The sequence below is a fragment of the Pristis pectinata genome, chromosome 6 (genome assembly GCF_009764475.1).
Source record: "Pristis pectinata isolate sPriPec2 chromosome 6, sPriPec2.1.pri, whole genome shotgun sequence".
Lineage (NCBI taxonomy): Eukaryota > Metazoa > Chordata > Chondrichthyes > Rhinopristiformes > Pristidae > Pristis > Pristis pectinata.
Window position 1 is genome coordinate 113,557,868 of NC_067410.1, and position 17,404 is coordinate 113,575,271.

Here is a 17,404-nt window from a genome sequence, read left to right on the forward strand (position 1 = left end):
AGTAAGTTTGCGGATGACACAAAGGTTGGATGTGTTGTGGATAGTATAGAGGGCTGTCAGAGGTTACAGTGGGACATAGATAGGATGCAGAGTTGGGCTGAGAAGTGGCAGATGCAGTTCAACACAGATAAGTGTGAAGTGCTTCATTTTGGTAGGTCAAATATGATGGCAGAATATAGTATTAATGGTAGGACTCTTGGCAGTGTGGAGGATCAGAAGGATCTTGGGGTCCGAGTCCATAGGACGCTCAAAGCAGCTGCGCAGGTTGACTTTGTGGTTAAGAAGGCATACGGTGTATTGTCCTTTATCAATTGTGGAATTCAATTTAGGAGCCGAGAGGTATTGTTGCAGCTATATAGGTCCCTGGTCAGACTATGTTCAGTTCTGGCCGCCTCACTACAGGAAGGATGTGGAAGCCATAGAAAGGGTGCAGAGGAGATTTACAAGGATGCTGCCTGGAATGCGGAGCCTGCCTTATGAAAGTAGGTTGAGGGAACTCGGCCTTTTCTCCTTGGAGCGACGGAGGATGAGGGGGGACCTGATAGAGGTGTATAAGGTGATGAGAGGCATTGTTCGGGTGGATAGGCTTTTCCCTAGGGCTGAAATGGTGGCCACAAGAGGACGTAGTTTTAAGGTGCTGGGGAGTAGGTACAGAGGAGATGTCAGGGGTAAGTTTTTTACTCAGAGAGTGGTGAGTGTGTGGAATGGGCTGCTGGCAACGGTGGTGGAGGCGGATACGATAGGGTCTTTTAAAAGACTGTTGGATAGGTACATGGAGCTGAGAAAAATAGAGGGCTATGGGTAAGCCTAGTAATTTCTAGGGTAGGGACGTGTTCGGCACAGCTTTGTGGGCCGAAGGGCCTGAATTGTGCTGTAGGTTTTCTATGTTTCTTTCTATGTTTCTATTAACCACCCTCTATGCAAAGATTTTCCCCTCAGATTCCGTTTACTCTCACTTTAGACCTGTACCTTCGTGTTTCATAGCCTTACCCTGGGAAAAAGGCTCTGACTATCTACCCCATCTCTGCCTCTCTCAATCTTGTGCACTTCTGTCACGTCACCCCTCAGCCGCTCTCTCTCCAGGGGAAACAGTCCCAGCCTGTCCAATCTCTCCCCATAAATAATGTCCTCCAACCCAGACAACATCCGGTGACTCCCCCTGCACTCTCTCCAGCGCAACCACATCTTTCCTGTAGTGTGGTGACCAGAACTGCACCCAGTGCTCCAGGTGTGGCCAACCAGTGCTTTGTACAGTTGCAACATCATGCTGCAACTTTTATATTGTATTGCCCAACCTAACTTCGTTAACCGAGGGTTCATTTATGCATAGGGTAGCAGTGACATGTGCTTGCTGTTCTTAGTTAAGGAGTTAAACTTTGAGGGTCAGTAGTAACATTAAAAAGGCTGGTAAGTTAGAGAAAGGGAGGACGATAAGGATGGATCCACGGATAGCCTGGTTCCTGGGGGATGCAACGAGGTGAGTGGGGTCAAAACCTCACCATGGTGAATAATAAGGCCTGAGCTTGTTCAGAAACCCCTTGTGTGGGAACATATGGAGACCCCAGTATCTGGTGGAGGACGGGGCCACAAGGCGCAGGGTGATTCCGCGTGGCCGATAATGTCAGCAGCTTCTGATCACGAGCACATTATCTGACTGGCCAGAGAATGTCTACACATGGGGTATGAGGCTGCCTGTAAAACCCTGCAGACCACATGACAACCCAGTCTCTGACGGCGGATCCAAGGCCTCCCTGGTGGCATGTTCGAAGATTTTTAATCTTAAACGGCCTTTAAGTATTTAAAAATCATTCAAATAGATTTAAATAACTGGAGAAAAAATGCATAATTAACAAAAATAGTTTAAAACTATAAAAAAAACAAACAAACGTACCTATATTTACCTTTTCACTCAAGGTCAGCAGCCCCATTAAAATGAACGGCCCCATCCCACTGACTCCAGCTGAGGGGCCAGAGCTCAGGACACTTGTGCTCTGTCCCAGACTCTGCGGTGAGCCCAGGAAGGCAGCATAAGGTCACAATGAACCGGTCTACACAGTTATGAATGAAATCAATCCAAAAGTAATTTAAACAAGGTTAAATTACTACAGATTTTTATTGCCAGTAATTTGAATTTGCATGATACATCACAAATGTCTGTTCTTTAGGATCATATAATTCCAAGTGCAGAGAGACATCACACCAGGTCAGGAAGATTTGCGGTTGTAAATGTTTTAAACACATCTTACCTTCTGACATCACAAGTATCTGAGTCCTCTTGAGCTGAGTGGGCAGAGCTGATTTATAAATACGGGTGGAATGGATGTTTCGACCAGTTTTTGTAGGCTCACACTTGAACACAGGTGGCAGCCCTGCTTGATTGCTGTGATCAGGAGAAGTGAGTGCCAGAAGGCTGCAAGGTGCAGGGGTGTCACAAGTGAGACCAGTCCTGCTCTTGCCTGACTTTCTCACTTTGCCACCTGGGCTGTTGGCAGAAGGAAGGGGAGAGTCTGGCCGGATCTCCCTGCTGTCTCACCCTCTTCTTCCCCACAAAGCACAACGTCGCTGAGGCCAACACCACCAATTAAACAGAAAAAAACATGCATTGGCAAAGCATCTTTTAAATCCTTCTAAGACATCCCCAAGTATTTTGTAGAAAGCAGAGGGTTGTGGTGGAAGGAGTGCCCTCGGATTGGAGGGCAGTGACTAGTGGTGTCCCGCAGGGATCGGTTCCGGGACCTCTACTTTTTGTGATACTTATAGATGACTTAGATGAGGGGGTGGGCTGGGTTAGTAAGTTTGCGGATGACACTAAGATCGGCGGTGTTGTGGATAGTGTGGAGGGCTGTCGGAGCTTACAGAGGGATATTGATAGGATGCAGAGCTGGGCTGACAAGTGGCAGATGGAGTTCAATCCGGAGAAGTGTGAGGTGGTACACTTTGGAAGGACAAACTCTAGGGCAGAGTACAAGGTACTTGGCAGTGTAGAGGAGCAGAGGGATCTGGGGGTTCATATTCACAGTTCACTGAAAGTTGCCTCACAGGTGGATAGAGCAGTTAAGAAGGCCTCTGGCATGTTAGCTTTCATAAATCGTGGGATTGAGTTTAAGAGCCGCGAAGTGATGATGCAGCTTTACAAAACTCTAGTTAGGCCACACTTAGTGTACTGTGTTCAGTTTTGGTCGCTGCATTATAGGAAGGATGTGGAGGCGTTGGAAAGGGTGCAGAGGAGATTTACCAGGATGCTGCCTGGATTAGAGCATATGGAATATGAGGAGAGGCTTAAGGTGCTAGGGCTTTATTCACTGGAAAGGAGGAGGATGAGAGGAGACGTGATAGAGGTATATAAAATATTGAGAGGAATAGATAGTAGACAGTCAGTGCCTCCTTCCCAGGGCACCAATGCTCAAGGCGAGAAGGCATGGCTTTAAGGTTATGGGTGGGAGGTTCAGGGAAGATGTCAGAGGGAGGTTTTTCACCCAGAGAGTGGTTGGTGCATGGAATGCACTGCCTGGGGTGGTGGTGGAGGCAGATACATTGGACAGGTTCAAGAGTTTGTTGGATAGGCACATGGAGGAATGTGAGATAGAGGGATATGCAGGAGGAAAGGGTTAGATAGTGTGAGGGTGGTTTGATGGACGGCACAAAATGGTGGGCCGAAGGGCCTGTTTTGTGCTGTATGGTTGTATTGTTCTATGGTTTACTGTTGGTTTATACATTTGAGGTGTTAAAAGGTACATGGATGGGAAAGGCTTAGAGGGATATGAGCCATATGTGGGCAAATGGGAAAAGTTTAGATGGGAATCTTGGTCGGCATGGACCAGTTGGGCCGAAGGGCCTGTTTCCATGCTGTATGACTCAATTAAGTGCTGTCTGACCTGCTGAAAATCTCCAGCACTTAGTCTTTTTATTTCAGAGTTCCCACACCAGCAGCTGTTTTGCTTTCATTCCTGGACATCATCCAAAAGAAGACAAGAAAATCAGGGTAAGAGTAGGCCACTTGGTCCCTCAAGGCTACCCTACTATTCAGTAGGACCATGGATGATCTGCCCCAGGTCTCAGCTCTGTCTCCATGCCAGACACCCTCAACGATCCAGCCTCCACAGCTCCCTGGCGCACAGAATTCCAGAGATTTGCCTTTCTGTGCAAGAGGAGAATTTTATGTACCTTAGTTTCAAATGGCTGGGTCCTTATCTTGAAAGTCATAGAGTTATACAGCACAGAAACAGGCCCTTCGGCCCAACTGGTCCATGCTGACCAAGACGCCCATCTAAACCAGTCCCATGTGTTTGCATTTGGACCATATCCCTCTAAACTTTTCCTATCCATGTACCTGTCCAAGTGTTTTTTGGTATTGGTTTATTATCATCACTTGTACCGAGATCCAGTGAAAAACTTGTCTTGCATACCGATCGTACAGGTCAATTCATTACACAGTGCAGTTACATTGGGTTAGTACAGAGTACGTTGACGTAGTACAGGTAAAAATAATAACAGTACAGAGTAAAGTGTCACAGCTACAGAGAAAGTGCAGTGCAATAAGGTGCAAGGTCACAACAAGGTAGATCATATAAGGGAACCATTCAATAGTCTTATCACAGTGGGATTGAAGGTGTCCTTAAATCTGGTGGTATGTGCCCTCAGGCTCCTGTATCCTGTATGGAAGAGGAGAGAAGAGAGAATGTCCCGGGTGGGTGGGGTCTTTGATTATGCTGGCTGCTTTGCCAAGACAGCGAGAGGTAAAGACTGAGTCCAAGGAGGGGAGACTAGTGTCCGTGATGCACTGGGCTGGGTCCACAGCTCTCTGCAGCTTCTTGCAGTCCTGGGCAGAGCAGTTGCCGTACCAAGCTGTGATACATCCAGATAGGATGCTTTCTATGGTGCATCGATAAAAGTTGGTGACTGTCGAAGGGGACAAACCGAATTTCTTTAGCCTCCTGAGGAAGTAGAGGCGCTGGTGAGCTTTCTTGGCCGTGGCATCTACGTGATTTGACTTTCAAATGTTGTACTTGTCCCCTCCTCAACCACCTCCTCCGGCAACTCGTTCCATATGCTGACCACCCTCTGAAGAGCTTGTTCCTCAGGTCCCCTTTAAATCTCTCCCCTCTCACCTTAAACCTGTGCCCTCTAGTTTTGGACTCCCCTCCCCTGTGGGAAAGGATTGTGACTATCTACCCTAAGTATGTCCTTTTATTCGAGATTCTCCCACCAGTGAAAACATCTCAACATCTACTCTGTCATGCCCTCTTAGCATTTTAATGTTTTCAATAAGATCGCCTTCCAAGGAATAGACACCCAACCTGTTTAGCCTGAATTTGCTGTAGGACATTGAGCAGAATGATGAACTTAAATTGTTCAAAAACAAATTGCAGGAATAGAGAGGGAGGAATTAACAAGGGGAGACCAGACCAAGAGGTCCTGAGGCAGGGTCTCAGCTGAAACCCCGACCACCCCAGATGCTGCCTGACCTGCTGAGTTCCTCCAGCAGTGTGTTTTTACTTCATATTCCAGCATCTGCAACCTCCCGAGTCTCCTCTGGAGCCAGGGCCATGTAGGGGTGTGCCGAGCAGAGCAGTGGAACCTTCTCCTAAAGGTGGTGAAGCTGGGAGGCAGTTGGAGGTTTCTGCACAGAGATTTTCATCCAGCGAGGAGTATTCACATCTATTGTTATCGGCATCAATACCTGGTGAAAGACGCCCTTTGGTCTGCCCAAAACTTGCTGGTCTCCCAGCACTGTGAGATGTCCGTAGGGGAATGCTGCCGGCTGGCACATTCCAGGCTGCAGGAGTACGTGCTGAGGGATGCACTGAAGCTGGGTGCAGCCAACGCAAGGGCTCAGTGGGGAAGGACTACAGTTTAGGGTTCTTCTGCCACAGGAGGGGGGGGGGGTCAGACGAGAAAGCCCCTTAAATATTGTAAATACGGAACTGGGGTAGCACCCCAGGGAGCCACACTGTGTGGCATGGGTGCTGTGTTATTTTATATAAAAAGGTAACACTAATGATTGATCCGAACACGAATGTAAAGATTTGCACTGTTTTATTGTTGTATATAGTTTGTTTTTTAATTCATAAATAAAGTTTATTTTGGAATTAAAAAATCAATACCCAGGGTATAAATGCCATGAAAATTAGCTCTTTGCAGCAGCAGCACAGTAGTGTAAACATGACAGACATCAGTTAAGATAAATTTAAATTAACATAATTTGAGGCACAGATAGAGGCAGGCTCGACCTGTTCTGATGTCCCCCGCCCCCTGCCCACTGCACTTCTTGCTTTTATTTCAGACACTCTCCCCACAGGTGCCTGCTTGTGGGTACTGACGGCTCGAAGGTGTGGAGTGGGGTCCACGCTGCCTCTTGCATTGCCCTTTTAAGTCCTGCTCCCGTGATTGCATCAGGAGCGAGGAGGAGCCTGTGTGCAGAGGGTGGCAGTGGGTCGGTTCGCAGCTGGTGGCGAGGAGGCACCGGACTGAGGGGTGCGAGCGGTCCCGCTGCTGGGTCACAGGTGAGGAGCAGGATCCCGGGGTCCGCGGGTTACACCGGGGGATCCGTCCCCGGCTTCAGCCGGGGCTGAGGCGGACATCCTGCTACCGCAGATCCCCCTCCCCCCCGTCCTCAACAGGTCCTCCCTTCGGGGAGGGGTCTCTCTCCCCGCCCACCCTCCCCCTCCGCACCCCACCTCCTCCCACCCCCTCCCCCCCTCCCCCACCACCTACCTCCCTCCCCCTACCTCCCTCCCCCTCCCCTCTCCCCCTGCCCACAACAGGTCCTTGCTTTCTCCTCTCCCCTGCCCCACACTCCTTCCCCCTCCCCTCAACCCACACACCTTCCCCACTCCCTCTCCTCAAACCCCCACACCTCCCCCCCCTCCTCCCCACATCCCCACCCCCATCGTCTCCCCCCCCCCCCCCATTGTACCACTGGGTCAGCTCCTGCCCCAACTGGAAGTTTCCCAGAAGTTGGGATGGGGGAGGCGATTCTGGAACTTGTGAGGGTGGTGTAGCTGGGATTGGTAGGGGACCAGGAGGAAGTGGAGTTGGACACTGGAGGGAAAAGACTCGGTCCCCTCTCTGTGAACACTGGGGTGGGGATCGGTGGGAGAGGAATCGGCTCCTGGGATGAGTTACGGCAGGGGCGAGGTGATCGCTGACTGTAAACAGAAGGGCTTCAAAAGAATCACATGTTTTGCACAACCCATTAATTTAGGAAGTAGCTTTGCCTCCATCTGCTTAGTCAGGAAGAGACTTTAAACAAAGCTCAGCAATGAATTAGAGCAGCACCATGTGACCCTACACCGACCTATTTATAAACCTGCCGGACTCCCAAACCCCTCGCTCAGTGCTGCACCCATTCCTCACTGCCCCAGAGACCACTGCTATCACTGATCCATGCCTGTCATGGTTCGCCCCTCTCTGGTGTGTTACAGGCCCCACAAGATAGGGCAGCTGATACAGTCACACAGGGCAAAGGCTATTCAGCCCATCGTGCAAGTTCTGGCACACTGAATCAGGTCAATCCCACTATTGGTGGGGAATTGGCCCACACAGTGCACCATCCTCGCAAAATCCTAACAGGGGCATGCACTGGCTCTTCACCCTGGGGTTGGGGTAGTGGGGTGCACAGGCAGATCAGTGGTTCCAATCCCTCTCTAGTACATGGTACTCTTCACCTCTCAATCTATCTCGTTATTGTCTGCCTGCACTGCACTTCCTCTGTCACTGTAAAACTTTATTCTGCATTCTGTTATGGTTTTTTCCTGTGCTACCTCAATGCACTGATGTAATGGAAACGATCTGTATGGACGGCAGGCAAAACAAGGTTTTCCCCTGAACCTCGGTACAAGTGACAGTAATGAACCAATTTAAATTTGCAGTTGTGTGGTGGGAAGTGAACCAAGCAACCAAGCACCCACCTCCAGCACATTCTGCCTGTGGAGAACGAAGGGTAAATTGATTGTGAAGTTACAGCCCGAGGCTTGCAGTCACATGATCATAGAGTGGTTGCAGCATAGGCCATTCTGCCTATCATGTCTGTACTGGCTCTCGACACTGTAGAGGGGTTAAGTGCCATAATTGTAGGAGAGGGCAGAGGAACAGAGAGTCTTGGCTGTGTAGGTTTGAGGTTGGCAAGACAAGTTGAAGGCTTTTTAAAAAAAAACATGGGATCCCAGTATTTATATACAGACATTATTGAATACAGAAACAAGCACCTCCTGAGACTGTCTGAAACATTGGCTAGGCCCAATCCAGGAGTGTTGTGTCCAACTCTGAGCCCCACACTACAGGTCTGCATCCTGGAGAGAGCACAGACATTCAGTAAAATGATTCCAGGGATTAGAGACTTCAGTTAACGGGCAGACAGGAGAAACTGGAATTGTTCCCCTAAGAGCAGAGAAAGTTAGGGAAATATTTGATGGGGTCTCAGAATCTTGGAAGGGTTTTGGTAGAGTGTGTCAGGAGGTGCCTCCAGGCACAGGAGGGTTGGTGACCAGAACCATGGTGTGAAAGCAGTTGGCAGAGGAACCAGAGGTGGTGGGGGGTGGGGGTTAGAGGTATCAAAAACAAGAGGGCACAAGGTGAGAGGAAAGAGTTTGGGTGAAAGGGGATCTGAGGGGAAAGTTTTTTTCACACCGAGTGGTTGATATCTGGAACTCGCTGCCAGAGGAGGTGGTGCAGTCAGATACCATCACTACGTTTAAGATGCTTTTACACAGGCAGAGGCAGGGCATGGAAGGAGACAGCAGAGATGGCCAGATGCTGGCATCTGGAGCAACAGACAATCTGCTGGAGGAACTCAGCAGGTCGAGCAGCATCTGTGGGGTGGGGTGGGGTGGGGGGAGGCATTGTCAGCATTTTGGGTCGAAACCCTGAATCAGGACTGAGGGGAGATGGCCGGCATAGAGAGGGGAAGGGGAGTGGTGAGGAGGGGTGAAGGATGGAGGAAGGCTCGGTAGGGGAGGGGTGGAGTTGGGAGACAGAGGCAGGTGGATAATGGTGTGGCGAGGGGAGGGTGAAGTTGGAGAGAGCTGCTGGGAGGCATAGTCCTAATGCAGGCAAACGGATTTGTGTAGTCAGTAAGGGCAGGTTTCTGTTCTGTACAACTCTGACTCATTGCAGTATCATCGTAAGCAGCAGTGATGTGGAATATGTTGTCTGAGAGGCTACTGCAAGCAGATTGGACAATGAATCACACACAACCTAACAGTTCCACATTCATTTTTACTGACACCAGCTTTTTGATTTCCACCTAATTCTCAGTGTGTTCTGGACTTGTGTCATACTGGACCATGTCCAGAAATGAAGGCAAAACAGCTGTGGGTGTGGGAACTCTGAAATAAAATGATCAAATGCTGGAAAATTTTCAATAGGTCAGGCAGCAGCTAATAGCAGGGATACAGGCCCTTCAGCCCAACTGGTTCATGCTGACCAAGATGTCCCATTTGCCAGCGTTTGGCCCATCAGCTTCTAAACCTTCCCATCCATGTACCTGTCCAACTGTCTTTTAAAAGTTGTTTTGTACCTGCCTCAACCACTTCACCTGGCAGCTCGTTCCATATACACTAACCCTATGTGGGGGGGAAACAAGGTTGTCCCTCAGGTTCCTCTTAAATCTTTCCCCCTCACCTTAAACCTATGACCTACAGTTCTTGATTCCCCAGCCCTGGGGAAAAGACTTGTGTGCATTCACCCTAGCTATGCCCCTCATGATTTTATACACCTCTACCCGATCACCTCTGTCTCCTACACTCTAAGGAATAAAGCCCTAGCCTGTCCAACCTCTCCCTGCAACTCAATCCCTCAAATGTTGGCAACATCATTGTAAATCTTTCTGCACTCTTCCAGTTCAATAACATCTTTCCTACAGCAGAGGCAACCAAAACTGAACACCATACTCCAAGTGCGGCCTCACCAGTGTCCTGTACAACTGCACTTGACTCCCATTTATACTCAGTGCCTGACTGATGAAGGTCAGCGTGCCAAATGCCTTCTTCACCGTCCTGTCTACCTGTGACCCACTTTCAGAGAACCATGTACTTGTACTCCAAGTCCTTCGTTCTACAACACTCCCTGTGAAAATTCCTGCTGGATTTAACTTTCCAAAATTCAACTCCTCACAGTTACCTTAGAGCCTAAATGAATGTTTAAGGTCGATGTACTTTATATTAATTCTTTCTCTCCACAGGTGATGCCTAATCTGTTGAGTATTTTCAGCATTTCTTGTTTGTAACTAGTCCAGCTGTAGAGTCACACAGCACAGAAACAGGCCCTTCAGACCAACTGGTCTCTGCCAACCAACATACCCTTCTAAGCTAGTCCCATTTGCCTGTGTTTGGCCCATATCCCTCTAAACCTTTCGTACCCATGTACCTGCCCAAGTATCTTTGAAATATTGTAATGTACCTGCCTCAGCCACTTCCTCTGGCAGCTCGTTCCATATACCGACCACCCTCTTGTGTGAAGAAGTTGCCCCTCAGTTCTGTTTTAAACCTTTCCCCTCTCACCTTCAACCTATCTCAAACCACCGCTTTAACTTCCAGTAAAAAGCCATCACATCACTAGATGGTAGCTCTGGGTCCTTCATTGACAGGCACAGTACAAAGACCATGAGCTGGTCTCAGTAAGGGCCTAAACAGAGCAGCAGCCAGACTGGAGAAGGAGTTGTGTAGTCTGCTGCTTGCTGCTGAAGTGGGTCTCAGCTGTTTGGGACTGGTCATTTACCATGTCAGCTGGCAGAGCTGCTGCCCCCACAGTTCCAGAGACCAGGTTTGATTCTAACCTCTGGTGCTGTCAGTGTGTTTGCATGTCTCCCTCTGACCACGTGGGTCTCCTCCATGTACCATTTCCTCCACATCCCAAAGACGTGCAGGTTGTGGGCAACTGGCCACTGCAAGTTGTCCCCATGTGTAGGTGAGGGGTAAACCTGGGTGAGCCGTGGAGAGTTTGGGTTACAGGAAAATTTAGTTGGGAATTGGGATTGTGCTGTGAGCCGGTGTAGACAATGGGCTGAATGGCCTTCTGTGTTGTGAGGAATTATGGAACTGATGTGGACAGAGGTGACTTAGAACCTTCCGAGGCTCTGATGAAACCAGGCACTTGGAGCTGAGCTGGTGTTGGGACATTGTATCTCGTGCTCCCTGTTCCCCTTGACTGGACAGTTGCTGTATTTCTGTACCTGTCCTTGCTGGTTTTAGGGGGGGGGGGGGGGGGGGGGGGAGGGGGTTTACACTGCCTCCTCTCGCCGACCCCTCCGGTGCTTACACTGCCTCCTCTCGCCGACCCCTCCGGTGCTTACACTGCCTCCTCCCGCCGACCCCTCCGGCGCCTACACTGCCTCCTCTCGCCGACCCCTCCGGTGCCTACACTGCCTCCTCCTTGCCGACCCCTCCTGCGCCTACACTGCCTCCTCCTTGCCGACCCCTCCTGCGCCTACACTGCCTCCTCCTTGCCGACCCCTCCTGCGCCTACACTGCCTCCTCCTTGCCGACCCCTCCTGCGCCTACACTGCCTCCTCTCGCTGACCCCTCCAGTGCCTACACTACCTCCTCTCGCTGACCCCTCCAGTGCAGATCGCTGGTTTAATTGATCTTTCTGCTGACAGAGCTTTGGATAGTTTTCCAAATGGCAGCGAAACCTTCCAGCAACCGGAGGAAGCCGGGAGGTGACCCGAACCAACCTGAGCCTCGGCAGGGAGCACTGCCTCCAGTCAATGAAGCAGCCAGCCCCAGGATCTCGGGATCCAGGACCCAAACAGTGGGAGCACGACCTGGGCGCGGCAGCACCCCTAAACCATCGAGTGCAGGAAGTTCTCCGAACCCCCGCACTAGCCCCAGAGCCCCTGGAACACAGAAATCTACTGGCTCAACCAGCAGAGGAGCAAGGAGCCAGAGCAAGACTGCCCTGTCACCCACTGGAGGGGCCAGCGCCGATTCCAGGGCAGTGGGCAAAGCTTCGGTGAAGCAGCCTGGCCAGGGGAGCAGCCCCAGCCTGCAGAAGATCAACAAGCAGAGGGCAGCGCAAATCGAAAGGGAGACCCGTGGGCAAAGGGAGAACCAGGAATGGTTTAGGTGGCGCACTAACCGGATCACAGCCTCCGTCGCCCACAAGATCTCCCACTGCAAGTTTGTGAATGGGAAGAGCAACGAGATCCCACAGTCCTATCTGAAGCCCATCCTGGGCCAGGGCTCCAACGTGATGACCTCTGCCATGAAATGGGGCATTGACCACGAACCAGTTGCTGTCAAGAAGTATGAGAAGCTGAAGTCGGAGGGCAGGCAGCGAGAAGTTGAAGTCCAGCCCTGTGGCCTGTTCATTGACCCGGCAAAGAACTGGCTGGCAGCGAGTCCCGACGGGGTGGTGGTTGACAAGGCAACGAAGAATGTCGTGGGCCTACTGGAGGTGAAATGCCCGTACAAACACCGGAACCACACCATCACCAAGGCTTGTGAAGACAGGGACTTCTGCTTGGAGAGCAGGGACAAACTGAAGAGGAATCACCCCTACTTCACCCAGATCCAGTGCCAGATGGCAGTCATAGGCATCAGCAAGGCCGACCTGGTGGTCTACACTGACCGTGATGTTGCTGTGGTCCCTGTGGAGTTTGATGGAAAATTCTGGAAGGAAACTGTGGAGAAGCTGGAAGATTTCTACACCAGAGCTGTCTTGCCAGAAATACGGCAAGAAAACCCAGTCTTGGCGAGAGAGGAATAATTCCGGGGAAACTTCTGGTGTCGCAACATATTTCATCTTCCTGACATTCAGACTTTTGAGACAGTTCTTTTAAAAAAAAATTATTTCCAGAGGTAAAGGTGACCTTTTTAACTGGCAAGAGCTTCATTAATCTGAAATGTTTACTGTTTCTCTCTCCACAAATGCTGCCTGTCCTGCTGAGTAATTCCAGTTTCTTATGTTTCATTTTAAGTATCCTGTGCTGTAAACTTGCCCAATAAGATTGAAAGAGGCGTACTTCCCTGAACTGCAGTCACAGTTTCTCCTGCAGGACCTGGTATATTAGAGCAGTAATTACAATAGCAGCGGGCTTGTGTCAAATGGAAGCCAGCAAGGAATAGTGCGTGGTGTACCCCTGTGAGATTGTTACTGCAGCCTTGCCTTGGTGAACAGAATGACCCGCAGGTGAAACCACCTCCATTTTAAGAGGTCGGGTGTGAAAAGTGAAAGGAAAGTTACATTTCTATGTCCAACTAACGGAGGTGCAGGAAGTGGTCTGTGTCTTCATTGCCTGAACATTAAATTGATTTTTGTCAATGTGGACTGCCCTACTATTCATGTACCCAAGGAACAGATCCCTGCCCCACGCTGTTAACTAGAGGGGAGCTTGGGTCACCTATCGCATTAAACCAGCTGGCACTCTGTCACTGAACTACTCTTTAATTGGAGGGAAGAACTCTAACTGCCTTGCTGTGATTTTGTGTTTCTGTATTATGATTTTGCCTCCAATAAATCCACATGGCCTGAGTATAACAATCTTGCAGTTTGTGTTGTCCACTGAAAAACCTCTGCTCCCGTACAAAGTGATGTTGTTCACACAGCAGCCAGGGTTCGGATCCAGACCAGTGTTGCTGGAGGTTGGATCTAATTAGTCTAAGGTTTGCAGAGAAGCACGTGCATCCTGTTCCTGCCCTGGGATTGGTGAGACCATGTGTAGACTAGGTGACCGTTTTGCAGAGCACCTGTGCTCATGCCCACACTGGCCATCCCGAGCTTCTGGTTGTATATCATTTCAACTCCCCTTCCCGCACCAACCTGTCTGTCCTCGGCCTTCCCCACCGCCAGGGTGAGGCCAAACACAATCTAGAACAGCCCCTTGTATTCCACAGGGTAGCCTACAACTCAATAGTATGAACACTGAATTTTCCAACTTCAGCTAAGCCACTCTTGTTGTCTTCCTTTGTCCCCCTTTTCCATGCCAACCCCCCTCAAGCTCATTACCTGGGCAACACTCCCCCCACCTGGTTCCATCTGCCCATCACCCACATACGTATCCACCTGGGTTTCTTCTCCCTTGATTCACCTTCCCTAACCCCTCCTCCCCCCCCCCCCCAGTTCCACCTGCTCATCATTGCACCCCCTCCCCCAAAATACAGTTCCACCTATTGCTCCCAGAACCATGTCGTTTATGCCTTGCCGAGACGTGTACACCAAAATGGCTCTTAAACATGGTAATTGTATCTAATTCCTTGTAAAAAAAAACTTGCTCTCAGATGGCCTTTAAAACTCCTTCCTTTCACCTTAAACCAATGCCCTCTTGCATTTGATACCTCTACCATGGGTAGAGCACTATCTACTCTGTGCCACTAATAGGACATCCCTCAGCCTCCTTCAGGGAAAATGAGCCAAGCCTATCCAATCTCTCCCCATAACTACAGCCCTCCAATCCAGGCCACATCCTGGTGAACCTCCTCTGCATTCTCTCCAGTGCAGTCACGTCCTTCCTGTCGTGTGGTGACCAGAACTGCAGACAGTCCTCCAAATGCAGTCTAACCAGTGTTTTGTAAAGTCCCAACTCTGAAATTCTATGTCCTGACCTATGAAGGCAGGAAGGAATCCACCTGGGATGGAGTTTATCCAGAGTGAGGGACCAGGTAGGGTGGGCTTGTTTTCTTTGGACTGGATGGTTGAGGGGAGGGTGGGGTACCTGACAGAGGTGCACAAAGCTATGAGAGGCATTGATAGGTTAGATAGCAAGAAACTTTTCCTTAGCAGAGGTGTCTAAAACTAGTGACAGGTCTAGGGCAAAAGGCAGGGATTTGAGGAATACTTTTTCACTCGGTGGTGGGGATGGAGGTGGTTAGAATCTGGAACTCTGCCTAAGGGAGATCCTCTCACAATGTAAAGGATGCACCGAGCTGAACATTTGAAGCACCAAGTTATCAGCTGCAGACCAGCTCCCATGGACCTGCTAGGCTGAGTGGCTGTGCTGTCCAACTCTACGTAAAGGCGACTCAGGCCCTCATGCCTGAACAATGAGACTCTCACAGTACAGAAACAGGCCATTCAGCCTGACATCCCTGCTGACCAAGGTGCTAGATTTCAGCAGGTCTGGGGACTTGTCCACCTTGATGTGTGTCAATCTTCAAACACTTTCTCTTCCCTGATACACAGGATTCAGACAGTCAGCATGCACCTCCCCTAACTCCCCACCCTCCCTGGTGAATATTGATGCAAATTATTCATTCAGGACACCACACACACACTTCCCGTTTGGCCCCTGGGGGACCGACTCTTTCCATCTGCTCCCCATTTATAAAAGGTTTTGAAATTCTTTTTTGATTCTGTTGGCCAGGGTCAGCATTAAGATCGCACCAATATCCTCCATAAACCTCAAAGGACTCACTCGATAACAATTTCCTTTGTTAACCACGGTTCCCAATCTTACCATCTTTGCCTCTCACCCTTGCAGGGACACACCGACTCTGAACCCTTCCTGTTTCACTTCTGAACACGTCCCACATGGTGTTTCTCCCTCTAGCAGCTGCTCCCAATCAACCTTCACCACGTCCTGTCTTATACAATCGGTCAGCCCTTCCCCAGTACAAGACCTCCAATCCAGGTCCAACCTTAACCTTTTACCCTGACTACCTTAAAGCTGTGGTCACTGTTCCCAAAGGTCCTCTGCAGACACTGCCACCACTTACCCACCCTTGTTCCCTAATACAAGGTCAAGTACAGCTCCCTCCCCAGTGAGACTCCCCACTTCCTGCCTTAAAAACCCTTCCCGAACATAATTAACAAATTCCACCCCTTCTAAGTCCCTGACACTGAGACACTCCTCATAACTATTGGGAAAGTGACCACTACAATCGTATTGGTTCACATCCTACTTCTATTTGTCAATATATTTGTTCTTCCAAATCCCACTATCGGGAGACTTTTAGAATAATCCCAAAGTGAATGCTCCTTTCTCATCTCTAAGTTCTACCCATACAGCTTCATTTGTTGTGTCTGTGGACCTTGCTTTGTGTTCCGCACTACCCAAAGATACCTTCCTTAATCAGCCCTGCACAGCTACGTTCTCAGTACAAGTTCCAAACTCCCTGCAGCAACAGAATATTCTCTGCATCAGTAAAGAGTAGCCAAAGGAAGTGTCTTGCGTTATTTTGAGGGAGAAAGCTTCTCGTTCTGTGTGTCTTCTGCACGGTGCCAGGAGCTGGCCAGTTGCAGACCGAAGCTTAGAACTGCCCTCATGTGGTGGAATGGGACATTACACCCAAGGTGAAAAACAGGGTGATGCTGGAGGAACTCAGCAGGCCAGGCAGCATCCGTGGAGAAAAGTAGGTGGTCAACGTTTCGGGTCAGGACCCTTCTTCAGGACTGAAGATAGGAAAAGGGGAAGCCCAATATATAGGAGGGAAAAGCAGAGCAGTGATAGGTGGACAGAAGGGTGGAGGCGGGGTGGGCACAGGGTGGTGATAGGTAAATGCAGGTAAGAGACAGTGAGAGGCAGGTGTGGGGGGGGGGAGGGGCATCCCAAAACATTGACCGCCTGCTTTTCTCCACGGATGCTGCCTGGCCTGCTGAGTTCCTCCAGCATCACCGTGTTTTTCATCAAGATTCCAGCCTCTGCAGTCCTTTGTATTACACCCAAGGTGGTTGGAGCAGAATTCAACAACACTTGTCCCACAGCCTTGTCCCTACAGAGAATACTTCAACTTTTCCCCATCTCAGTGTCCCAGTGAAGCAGTTTCTGAACCATTGTCTTGTCAGAAACTCAGCACCCTATGTGCACACAACTAGCAAAGTGATTAGATCAAATATTTATCTGCTAATGCCCATGATACAAAACAGCCCCACAGCGTCTTTTAGTCCACCTGAGGGGGCGGGCAGCCCTCTCAGAACTGCCAACACAAGCCTATGGCTGTGTGAATGAGATTTAAGTGGAGCCCACTAACGTCAATGCGTTACTGGCAGCAAGGGCTCCCTTTGTAAAAGCCTACTCAACAAAACTGCTTCTCTTGCCTCTAGGAGGGAACAGCATGAGAAGCACCAACTTCTGATATCTGTCACAGTCTGACTGGAGTGGTCCCTGGTCCCAGTCGATCATTACGGTGCAGTTAACAAGCTGGTATAACAGGCTTATCCACAGGTCATCAATTCCCATCTTTGAAGGACTGTGGGAGATCCTGAAGATAATGAAAACTGTGGGATGAGCAGGACTGGCCCACAGGAAAGCGGTCACTCCCACTCTCTCAGCTGTCCTTCACCAAACGGTGAGTGAGACCACACTGCCAACCTGCCAGTGAGCACCCAATCCGAACTCTACAGAGAGTCCGAGAGCTCGCTCTTCCCTATCCCACGGGACTGTGGCCAGCCATGGGCGCAGCACCCTACTGACCCTCTAGTAACCCTCGACAGGTGACACAGGTCAGCCATTATTTCACTGAACAGCAGA

The 17,404-nt window shown here is 50.0% G+C and overlaps 1 protein-coding gene across 1 annotated transcript; it reads left to right on the forward strand.

The window, feature by feature from the left end:
* Nucleotides 1–6,321: 6,321 nt before the first annotated feature.
* On the forward strand, nucleotides 6,322–13,479 carry LOC127571607 (uncharacterized). Its single transcript, XM_052018144.1, has 2 exons — nucleotides 6,322–6,503; nucleotides 11,597–13,479. The coding sequence occupies exon 2, from the start codon at nucleotides 11,617–11,619 to the stop codon at nucleotides 12,703–12,705; it is 1,089 nt and encodes a 362-aa protein (XP_051874104.1). The 5' UTR covers nucleotides 6,322–6,503; nucleotides 11,597–11,616; the 3' UTR covers nucleotides 12,706–13,479.
* Nucleotides 13,480–17,404: the final 3,925 nt, after the last annotated feature.